The 12,500-nt window shown below is 42.9% G+C and overlaps 1 protein-coding gene across 3 annotated transcripts in view; it reads right to left on the reverse strand.

The window, feature by feature from the left end:
- The window catches only part of nrp2a (neuropilin 2a), a 70,752-nt gene that overhangs the window by 25,019 nt on the left and 33,233 nt on the right, over nucleotides 1-12,500 (reverse strand). For all 3 annotated transcript variants that reach the window (XM_077023188.1, XM_077023189.1, XM_077023190.1), the window contains exons 8-9: nucleotides 1,613-1,757; nucleotides 154-503 (exon numbers count right to left, since the gene is read on the reverse strand). In XM_077023188.1, the coding sequence (XP_076879303.1) occupies nucleotides 154-503; nucleotides 1,613-1,757 (495 nt within the window). The remainder of the gene's footprint in view (nucleotides 1-153; nucleotides 504-1,612; nucleotides 1,758-12,500) is intronic.

A 12,500-nucleotide genomic window follows, 5' to 3' on the forward strand; every position in this document is an offset into this window, starting at 1 on the left:
CACACACACACACACACACACACACACACACACACACACACACACACACACACACACACACAGAGAGAGAGAGAGAGTGAGAGAGAGAGAGAGAGAGAGAGAGAGAGAGAGAGAGAGAAAGAGAGAGAGAGAGAGAGAGAGAGAGAAACATACCTTGTGCATGCTGGTCTTGCTGTCTATCACAAAGTTCCAGTCCTTTCCATTGAGGCTGTGAGCCAGGCGGTATTTGCGGACAAAGGCCCGGTTCTCGGAGCTGGTGGTCCCTTCCCCGCTGCGAGCGCCTTGGGTTATAACACCGTGCACCATCTTGGGGTTGCCCAGGTCCACCTGGAGCCACTCCTCACCGGCCAGGGGTTGCGCAGGGCCCGGGAACCAGCCCGATCTACTGGCCACCAGGCGTGCTGCCCCGGGCATCCAGTGCAGATCCCTCACAGACGAAACCGAGATCTGAGAGTCGGGCAGCAGGCCGGAGAGCATGCCTTGGAGCTCTGAGCAAGGAGCATCTGGAGAGACAGAGAGAGAGAGAGAGAGAGAGAGAGAGAGAGAGAGAGAGAGAGAGAGAGAGAGAGAGAGAGAGAGAGAATGAGAGAGAAAGAGGGAGAGAGGCAGAGCGAGAGACAGAAGGAGAGAGAGAGAAAGCAAGAGATAGCCAAAGAGAAGAAGGAATTAGTAGGGATGGATAAAGGAAAAGGCAATTTGTGGGGGGAAAACATGTTAGGAAGAACAGGTAGTCCAGGGTGAAGAATGAAAGATGAATGCGGTTATAAGAGGAAGAGATAAGAGGACGAAAGTATGTAAAATGTGTTGGCAGAAAAAGAGAAGTGAATGTCAAACAGAAGGAGGGGGAGATGGGGAGAGGGGGAGAGGGAGAAGAAGAAACGACAAGCAAGTGGGGAAACGAGATGTGGAGTGTCATGGAGGAGAAGAGCGATGGATAATGAGAGGAGGACAATATGTAAAAACCAGTCGGTGGAAAGAAATGGTAAAATGGAGCAGACAAGAGACAAAGGGAAGGAGGGAAAGGGAGAGGGAGATGGAGAGAGGGAGAGAGGGAGAGGTAGAGGGAGAGAGTGAGTGAGAGAGAGAGATAGAGAGAGGGAGAGAATGAAAAACAAGGGGAGGAGAATGTGAGTGTTAGGTAGCTTAACCTCTCAGGGAGTGCTGTGATATCTCAGCAGGAGTGACACTACTGTGAGGTGTAGGCAATGGAGACCAAGAGAGTGACACACATGTGCACCACCCTAATACACACAGCAGCAGATCAGAGGACACCCACTGCTGTAGTACCTTTCTTAAAGATTCACACTTGCTGGTTATTCATGCTTTTGGGGACTACGGAAATGAAACCTATTATATTTGTCTATCAGCTCTTATTTTTGGTGAATTCATAAACTGCATAACTTGTGTATATACAAACATGAAATTAAGTGCTGAACCTTTTACAAAGTCCAGCACATACACACATACAAATATACACCCCCCCCCCCCCCCACACACTCACACATACACACACACATACTGCTCATATACACATACACACACACACACACACACTCACACACACACACACACACACACGCACACACACACACACACACACACACACACACACCTGTGATCTGGCAGCCGTAGAGCTCAAAGCGCAAAGCGATGCCGTTCATCCACGTCTGTGGCCGTATGCGGACAAACCGGGCCAGGACTGGCTGTGGCACACGGTTCAGCACCACCTCTGATGGGTCTGTGTTGGCGTGAAACACCTGCAAGAGAGAGGCGTCACCTCCGTTACCCTGGGGACGGGCTCACCAAATGGAGGATTTCCACCCTCAGCTTTAAAGACCAGGCGCACCAGTGCCGTCCTTGGCAACAGAGCATGCTGTCTCAACAGCTTTGATCCTCCAGCATCTGTGTTTGTGACTGCAGACCCTATAACTCATTCTTCATCAACATTTCCATTCTTATAATAACACTAGAACCCAGTAGTTGGAAGTTGCCTCCTTGTAGTTTAATCTCATTAACTTCATTCTTGCTGTTTCACGAGGTAAAGTGACAATGGAGTGGAGGGGTCACCAGCAGGGTATGATGATCACAGGCTGAAGGAGAAGGAAATGTTCCAGTAAGGTCTTCCCCATGCCACAGCTATGTACAAAAGTGATGCATTTCCTTCCTCAATGAGCCATATCCTCTCACGGCTCCCATATCATTCTGTTCATATATTATGGTCGCATAACAATAAGGAGTGTTTTGTTGGTGTTTGAATCATCCGGAACCAAACTGATTAACGTGACGCCAGGTCCTGTCTGGCCGCTTCCAGGAATGGCTCAGACCATTCTGCTCAGACAGCCCTGCTCAGACAGTCCTGCACAGACGGTCCTGCTCAGACAGCCCTGCTCAGACAGTCCTGCGTGTTTCCGCAGGGCTTTCTCTCTGAAGTACAAAGAGGAAACCACATGAGCAGCACAGGACATGTTGCCAAGCAACTGGGAAAATGGGTAGGCTGACTGGTTCCCTCCCCCCAAAAAAGTTTCACTCAACAAAGTGATGGATTTATCGTCCATGCACTTCAGGAGAACATTCCAACATCAGTCATGCCATTCAATAGTGCAACATCTCCACGAGCGTTTTCCAGACGATATAAGAACCTCATCACAACACACCCAGGTAATTTCCCACTCTCTCTCTCCTCTTTTCCTTCTATACCTCCCTGTTTTTCTAGAAGCCACGCACCACAGAACAAGAGATCTCAGGACTCTGAAGTGGAAGACGATAAGTCCGAGATAAGATTGGAGACTTGTGGGAACTGTAGGCTGAAAAGGTAAGAACTCACCATGCAGAACCAAAGAATTGGGAGTTGAACTCTATATGAACCCATGGGACAGTCACTCTGATGCATGAGGGAAACATAAGGCTGGGAATGTGGGAGTTGGAGTTTTACATAATGATTCTGCAGAATGTGGAACCCACAGGGGCTGTTGGACAAGCTCACAGCTCCACAGCAGCGTGAGGCCTGAAGACAGCACTGTTATACACTAGCATCACTTTGTTGTTATGGCAGGATCTGACAACACTACTACTGCTGCTAAAAATAATAATGTAAAATATAGCCGCAAGCGGCGATTGGCGGGTTCACACACCAATAGGCATTTTGGCCTCAATAGGCAAAAGGAAGCCCAAAAGGTCCTTTAGACCTAAAAGTGAAAAAAAAGCTGTTTGGGTTTGGCCAGTGTGTGCTCTACAGATGTAGAGTGTGATGACATCTGTGTGTGTCAGAAAGGGAGACACAAAAATAGCACATCTGGCTATGGCTGCATCTATGTGAACAGTATAGGAAGGCCTGCACTTGTCTATACATGATTGGGCCTGTATATTACTGACAGAGAGAGATTGAGGGAGCCAGAGACTATGCTTAGTTAATTCACTCCTTGTACACGTAGCACGCCTAACATGACTGCCTGTGTATTCAAAGTATGAATGTAGTCTGCAAAGCCTGGCATGACTGACATGACTGGCATTACTGACATAACTGATATGACTGGCATGACTGGAATGACATCACTGGCATGACGAACAAAATTAACATGACTGATATGACTGACATAACTGGCATGACTGTAATGATTTGAAGATTTGACTGACATGACTGGACTGACATGACTGATATGACTGACATGACTTACATGACTGGCAGAACATGACTGGCATCACTGACATGACTGATATAACTGACATGACTGGACTGGCATGTCTGATATGACTGACATCACTGGTATGACTGACATATACTATACATATACTATAGATATGCATACAAACTATACATACATTTAGGTAGAAGTGTGTGTGTGTGTGTGTGTGTGTGTGTGTGTGTGTGTGTGTGTGTGTGTGTGTGTGTGTGTGTGTGGTAGTATATGTATTCAAACTATGACAACATATACTAATACATACATACATAAGTATACATAGAAACTATACATACATATAGGTATAAAGGTGTGTGTGTCTGTGTTTGTGTGAGAGAGAGACAAAAAAGAAGCCAAATATCAGTTTGTATAAGCATGTGTTAGTCACTGAGATATGGGTGGGTATGGCTAGGGAAGTGTCAATTGTGAATGCTATAGGAAGGCCTGCTTGTGCCTGTATGTGTGTGTGCCTGGTTAATAGACACAGAGAGATCTAGGTAGCCAGAGCAATGTTTACTTAGGGCACAGAGATGGGAGGGGGAATGTGGGTGAGAGTGTGAGAGAGACTGAGAGTGTGAGTTTCAGCTTGCGTGCGTGTGAGAAGGAGAAGGTGACAGAGGGACTTTACATGCATTCTTATGCATTGTATATAATACTGCACTGTAGAGCCATACGATAACCGATTTAGATGAAACTTGACAAATTTGTTCAGGATGGGATTCTGAATGGGCTTGTGCATTTTGGTCAGAATTGGGTAAAATATGAAAGAGCTTTAAGAATATGAATATTATATGTATCGATGCTGTCCATTAAAAAAATATTTAGCAGGTATAAGTGTCCTCAAATCCAAAATCTTTGGATTGTTTTTTGATTTCACACTCTGTAGAGTATTATAAGACTTTGCTTGACATGATAGTATGAAAATCCTAGGAGGAGTATGAAAAGTGATGATTTCAAACTATTATTAACTGTAAATAAACTGTGCATTTTTTAATAGGACATGTAATGGGAAAGTTGTTCGCACTACTGCAAGGAATCAAAAGAGTCCAATTGCATGTTCCCAAGTGGAATTATGTAGGGGATACACTTGCTTTTTGTGCAATAGCGCCCCCCAGTGGCCAATCGACACCTGGCTGGATTATGTCATAGGGGGCGTGCACTTGTCCACACCCAAGAGGTTTCGTGCAGATCGACCAATGGTAAGCCTGTCAAACGCGTGCCGATCACTGATTGGCCGATTACGTCAGCCATTTTGGAAGTATGGAGTGTCTGCTTTAGGACCTGGTTCCCAGAGGCCCATAGATGATGTCTGCCAAGTTTCATGTGGATCGGCCAATCTGAGTGCATGGGGCAAATTTTTGCATGTTATAGCGCCCCCTAGCAGGTGAGGTATGGCAACCTCTGCAAGCTGCCCTAGACCCTCACAGGGAAGCTGTCTGTGAAGTGCCATCTCATTACATGCAAGTTTTCTTAAGTTAGAGCTCCATATGCGCAAAATTTACTATTGAATTTACGCCCCCTCATTTGATTGGCTTATACTGACTAGGTAGTGAAGAAATTAGCATTTTTGTTGGATACATTTTAAAGTTCAGACTCTTCTGAACGTTTTGATACCACATATGTGCATGTATGTGAAAAATCCAGGGACTAGTTCGCGCTCAAAGATGTGTGTGATTTTGCACATTATGCAAATTAACTCGAAATCTAAGTGGGCGGAGCTTAATGGTTGTATATTAATTGTCCTATTGAATTTAGTCAAGGAATGTATAGGAACTGGAATTTTGGTTCTAGGACTTACGGTGTAGGAGATATGGACAAAAAGTCAATATGGTCTGCTATAGCGCCACCATCAGGCCAATTTGGGTCCCTGTATGGGAATCTGGTCCTTGGAGTTAACTGAACCTTTTTGCCAAGTTTGGGGTTTCTAGGCATTACGGTCTAGGCTGCACAATACGTTTTAGGTCAAAAAATGGGACAAAGAATAAATATAGCCGCAAGCGGCGATTGGCGGGTTCACACACAAATAGGCATATTTTGGCCTCAATAGGCAAAAGGAAGCCCAAAAGGTCCTTTTAGACCTAAAAGTAAAAAGAAGCTGTTTGGGTTTGGCCAGTGTGTGCTCTACAGATAGTGTGTGATGACATCTGCGTGTGTCAGAAAGGGAGACACAGAAATAGCACATCTGGCTAGGGCTGCATCTATGTGAACAATATAGGAAGGCCTGCATGTGTCTATACACGATTGGGCCTGTATATTACAGACAGAGAGAGATTGAGGGTGCCAGAGACTATGCTTTGTTAATTCACTCCTTGCACACCTTGCACGCCTAACATGACTGCCCGTGTATTCAAAGTATGAATGTAGTCTGCAAAGCCTGGCATTACATGACTGACATGACTGGCATGACTGGCATGAATGACATAACTGATATGACTGGCATGACTGAAATGACATCACTGGCATGATGAACAAAAGTAATATGACTGATATGACTGACATAACTGGAATGAGTGACATGACTGGCATGACTGTAATGACATGACTGATATGACTGACATGACTTACGTCTGACATGACTGGACTGACATGACTGATATGACTGGACTGAAATAACTGACATGACTGGACTGACATGACTGTTATGACTGGACAGATATGCATACAAACTATACATACATTTAGGTAGAAGTGTGTGTGTGTGTGTGTGTGTGTGTGTGTGTGTGTGGTAGTGTATGTACTCAAACTATGACAACATATACTAATACATACATACATAAGTATACATAGAAACTATACATACATATAGGTATAAAGGTGTGTGTGTCTGTGTGTTTGTGTGAGAGAGAGACAAAAAAGAAGCCAAATATCAGTTTGTATGAGCATGTGTTAGTCACTGAGATATGGGTGGGTATGGCTAGGGAAGTGTCATTGTGAATGCTATAGGAAGGCCTGCTTGCGCCTGTATGTGTGTGTGCCTGGTTAATAGACACAGAGAGATCTAGGTAGCCAGAGCAATGTTTGCTTAGGGCACAGAGATGGGAGGGGGAATGTGGGTGAGAGTGTGAGAGAGACTGAGTGTGTGTGTGTGAGTTTCAGCTTGCGTGCGTGTGAGAAGGAGAAGGTGACAGAGGGACTTTACATGCATTTTTATGCATTGTAAATAATACTGCACTGTAGAGCCATACGATAACCGATTTAGATGAAACTTGACAAATTTGTTCAGGATGGGATTCTGAATGGGCTTGTGCATTTTGGTCAGAATTGGATAAAATATGAAAGAGCTTTAAGAATATGAATATTATATGTATCGATGCTGTCCATTAAAAAAATATTTAGCAGGTATAAGTGTCCTCAAATCCAAAATCTTTGGATTGTTTTTTGATTTCACACTCTGTAGAGTATTATAAGACTTTGCTTGACATGATAGTATGAAAATCCTAGGAGCAGTATGAAAAGTGATGATTTCAAACTATTATTAACTGTAAATAAACTGTGCATTTTTTAATAGGACATGTAATGGGAAAGTTGTTCGCACTACTGCAAGGAATCAAAAGAGTCCAATTGCATGTTCCCAAGTGGAATTATGTAGGGGATACACTTGCTTTTTTTGCAATAGCGCCCCCCAGTGGCCAATCGACACCCGGCTGGATTATGTCATAGGGGGCGTGCCCTTGTCCACACCCAAGAGGTTTTGTGCAGATCGACCAATGGTAAGCCTGTCAAACGCGTGCCGATCACTGATTGGCCGATTACGTCAGCCATTTTGGAAGTATGGCATGTCTGCTTTAGGACCTGGTTCCCAGAGGCCCATAGATGATGTCTGCCAAGTTTCATGTGGATCGGCCAATCTGAGTGCATGGGGCAAATTTTTGCATGTTATAGCGCCCCCTAGCAGGTGAGGTATGGCAACCTCTGCGAGCTGCCCCAGACCCTCACAGGGAAGCTGTCTGTGAAGTGCCATCTCATTACATGCAAGTTTTCTTAAGTTAGAGCTCCATATGTGCAAAATTTACTATTGAATTTACGCCCCCTCATTTGATTGGCTTATACTGACTAGGTAGAGAAGAAATTAGCATTTTTGTTGGATACATTTTAAAGTTCAGACTCTTCTGAACGTTTTGATACCACATATGTGCATGTATGTGAAAAATCCAGGGACTAGTTCGCGCTCAAAGATGTGTGTGATTTTGCACATTATGCAAATTAACTCGAAATCTAAGTGGGCGGAGCTAAAGGGTCCCAGAGGCTTTTTTGTTTGGTTTGAGCCAAGGAATCCATCAGAAGTGGAATTTCGTTTCTATGACCTACGGTGTAGGAGATATGGACCAAAACGCAAAATGCTGCGCTATAGCGCCACCATCAGGCCAATGTGGGTCATTGTCTGGGTTTCCCTCATTGCACCTCTGGTGCACCTGTCTGACAAGTTTGGTGTTTCTGGGCCTTACGGTCTAGGCTGCAGTATGCGTTTTACAGCCTGAAAAATAATAATAAATATAGCCGCAAGCGGCGATTGGCGGGTTCACACAAAAAAAGGCACAAAAGCCCAAAGGGTCTTTTAGACCAACAAGTGATATGAAGCTACTTCAGTCTAAAAAATGGACAGATAAAGTAATTTGCAAAAAATTATTCAACTGGGGCAATAAAGGCCCAAAAGATCAAAACAAAATGTCATGGCAAAATGATTCAGATCATAGAAGTTAATCAAATGCTGTGATTAGCTTTGTATGTGTGTGTTTGTGTGTTTTTTCATGTATGCAGTAAGGGCTTCTTGAGGCTTTTTTGGTTGGCTTGAGCAAAGGAATACAGCTGAAGTAGAATTTTGTTTCTAGGCCATACAGTGTGGAAGATATTAAACAAAATGATTCAGACCATACAACTAAATCAAATGCTGAGATTAGGTTAAAAGCACTGACACACTGACCCAGGGGCCTAGTCAAATAAATATACCTTTGGCTGAATTTGTCAGAAGTTGTGAACATAGCAGCAGGAGAGCTCTTGTTAATGCCCCACATGTAAACACCACTCTTTAACCCTTTTCATTTAGCTGACAAAATCTGTCACATGTGAATCTCAAACAAACCAAAGAGTGATGGCTTACTATACAATAAAATAACACAAATATTCTTATCTTGGCCTGTTCATGATGTTCTCATCCCTACTCTGACATGTTCTCACTGTTGTGCCCATAGTAGGGAGGCCACTAGGAATGTGTATCTAACAAGACTTTGATGATAAGTAAAGCATGCAGTTATTTAGAGGTTGTGTGTGAAATGTGAATTACATGTGTCTGTCCTCTCTTATGTCATTTCAGGATGTATAGAGGGCATGTGTTGAGAGTGTGGATGGAAAAATGAAGCTAAATATCAGTTAGTGTGTTGGAAATGGCTAGAGAAATGTATATATGAAGCATATAGGAAGTCCTATGTGAGGGTGTGTGGAAAAAAGAGGCTAAATATCTGTATATTAGTCACTGGGTAATTGGTAGTAATGGCTAGAATTAGTGTGTATGTGAAACCTATAGGCCAGAGAGGCCTTTGTTTTTGTGAGTGCATGTGAAGGAGAGAGAGGGGGAGGGAGAGCCCAAGGGTTGTAAAGTGTTAGAAGCATAGGGGAGTGGAGGAGGGGGGCAGCGTGTGTGAGAACGTGCGTGTCTTAGCAGCTGTCTATGCCTCCCTGCACTGGTCAGTATGGAAAATGAAAATATTCACTGTAGAGCTGTTTGTGGACGGATTTGGCTCAAACTTGGCACACAACACCACAATGGCCATTTGAATGTGGCTGTCAATTTTCATAACAATCAGACATACTATGGCATAGTTATTGAACTGTGAATTTGATGTGTTACGATGGTAGCATTGTGATGCATATGAAAAATATTAATTTGTGAAAACCTTAGGATTTTCTTGCTAATCTTAGCATTTCAGAGTCTGCTGAGTATTACAAGGTGTGATTTAAAGGTAATGGAGTTAAAATGCTAGGACTAGTATGAAAATGACAAGTTATATATATTTGATAATAGTGAAAAAGTGGTACATTTTTGCAAAACACATGTAATTAGAAAGTTGCTAGGAATTCTGCATACAATCATATGAGTGCAAGCATTTCTTGATAAGTGAAAATATGTAGGAGAAATTCTGGATTTTCTAGTATAGCGCCACCTAGTGGTGCAATTCCCTTCTAACATGAGTATGTCTTAGAGGGTGTGTACATGAACATACCATGTCAGTTTCATGTGTATGAACCTATGGTAAGTCTGTCAAATGGCCAATTAATTCAAATAAAAATTAATTAGCTCATGGCGGCCATGTTTTTTGAGTGATGATGTCATCCATGTGTGCCTTGATACCACTTGGGCCCCTAATGATGCGAGTAAAGTTTTGGCTTGATGTGACTAATGGTTTCTGAGATACAGTTTTTCCCATGTTATAGCGCCCCCTATTGAACAATCTGGGCCAGCTTTGACCTGTGACCTCTGAGTCATGTGCCCTAACAACTGATAAATTTCCATAAAGATTGGTCAAAGCATTGCTGAGATATAGCTGCTGAAGTCAATTTGGCCACGCCTCAGAGCTATTGATTGACATGTGACAACCAGACTGTATACCAATGTCACAGTTTTATTGATATTCATTGATAATGAGATTCTTGTGAATATTTTGACACCAAGATTGTGGTGATCAGATGAAAAACCAGGGACTAGTATAAAAAAGTAGGTTTTGCATATTATGCAAATTAGCAAAAAATCTAAGTAGGCGGAGCTTAATGGTTCTTGAGGCTTTTTTGTTTGTCTGGAGCCAAGGAATGCACCTGAAGTGGAATTTTGTTTCTAGGACCTACGGGGTAGGAGATATGGACCAAAACGCAAAATGCTGCGCTATAGCGCCACCATCAGGCCAATGTGGGTGTCTGTACTTTACCACGGTCCCGCAAACAGACTACACCATTCTGCCAAGTTTGGTCTCCCTGGGCCTTACGGTCTAGGCTGCAGTATGCGTTTTATGCGGAGAAAAATAATAATAAGAAAAAAGAAAAATCCGAGCAATTACAATAGGGTTCCCACACTATGTGTGTGAACCCTAATAAGAAGAATATAGCCGCAAGCGGCGATAGGCGGGTTCACACACACAATAAGCAAAAGGAAGCCCAAAAGGTCCTTTAGACCTAAAAGTGAAAAGAAGCTGTTTGGGTTTGGCCAGTGTGTGCTCTACAGATAGTGTGTAATGACATCTGCATGTGTCAGAAAGGGAGACACAGAAACAGCACATCTGGCTAGGGCTGCATCTATGTGAACAATATAGGAAGGCCTGCATGTGTCTATACATGATTGGGCCTGTATATCACCGACAGAGAGAGATTGAGGGAGCCAGAGACTATGCTTTGTTAATTCACTCTTTACACACCTAGCATGCCCATGTATTCAAAGTATGAATGTAGTCTGCAAAGCCTGGCATTACATGACTGACATGACTGGCATGACTGGAATGACATCACTGCCATGGCGAACAAAATTAACATGACTGATATGACTGACATAACTGGCATGACTGTAATGATTTGATGATTTGACTGAAATGACTGATATGACTGGACTGAAATGATTGGCATGACATGACTTAACATGACTGGCAGAACATGACTGGCATGACTGGCATCACTGACATGACTGATATAACTGACATGACTGAACTGGCATGTCTGATATGACTGACATCACTGGCATGACTTACATATACTATACATAAACTATAGATATGCATACAAACTACATACATTTAGGTAGAAGTGTGTGTGTGTGTGTGTGTGTGTGTGTGTGTGTGTGTGTGTGTGTGGTAGTGTATGTACTCAAACTATGACAACATATACTAATACATACATACATAAGTTTACATAGAAACTATACATACATATAGGTATAAAGGTGTGTGTGTCTGTGTGTTTGTGTGAGAGAGAGAGACAAAAAAGAAGCCAAATATCAGTTTGTATGAGCATGTGTTAGTCACTGAGATATGGGTGGGTATGGCTAGGGAAGTGTCATTGTGAATGCTATAGGAAGGCCTGCTTGCGCCTGTATGTGTGTGTGCCTGGTTAATAGACACAGAGAGATCTAGGTAGCCAGAGCAATGTTTACTTAGGGCACAGAGATGGGAGGGGGAATGTGGGTGAGAGTGTGAGAGAGACTGATAGTGTGAGTTTCAGCTTGCGTGCGTGTGAGAAGGAGAAGGTGACAGAGGGACTTTACATGCATTTTTATGCATTGTATATAATACTGCACTGTAGAGCCATACGATAACTGATTTAGATGAAACTTGACAAATTTGTTCAGGATGGGATTCTGAATGAGCTTGTGCATTTTGGTCAGAATTGGGTAAAATATGAAAGAGCTTTAAGAATATGAATATTATATGTATCGATGCTGTCCATTAAAAAAATATTTAGCAGGTATAAGTGTCCTCAAATCCAAAATCTTTGGATTGTTTTTTGATTTCACACTCTGTAGAGTATTATAAGACTTTGCTTGACATGATAGTATGAAAATCCTAGGAGGAGTATGAAAAGTGATGATTTCAAACTATTATTAACTGTAAATAAACTGTGCATTTTTTAATAGGACATGTAATGGGAAAGTTGTTCGCACTACTGCAAGGAATCAAAAGAGTCTAATTGCATGTTCCCAAGTGGAATTATGTAGGGGATATACTTGCTTTATTTGCAATAGCGCCCCCCAGTGGCCAATCGACACCCGGCTGGATTATGTCATAGGGGGTGTGCACTTTTCCACACCCAAGAGGTTTCGTGCAGATCGACCAATGGTAAGCCTGTCAA

This window comes from Brachyhypopomus gauderio, chromosome 12 (assembly GCF_052324685.1).
Source record: "Brachyhypopomus gauderio isolate BG-103 chromosome 12, BGAUD_0.2, whole genome shotgun sequence".
Lineage (NCBI taxonomy): Eukaryota > Metazoa > Chordata > Actinopteri > Gymnotiformes > Hypopomidae > Brachyhypopomus > Brachyhypopomus gauderio.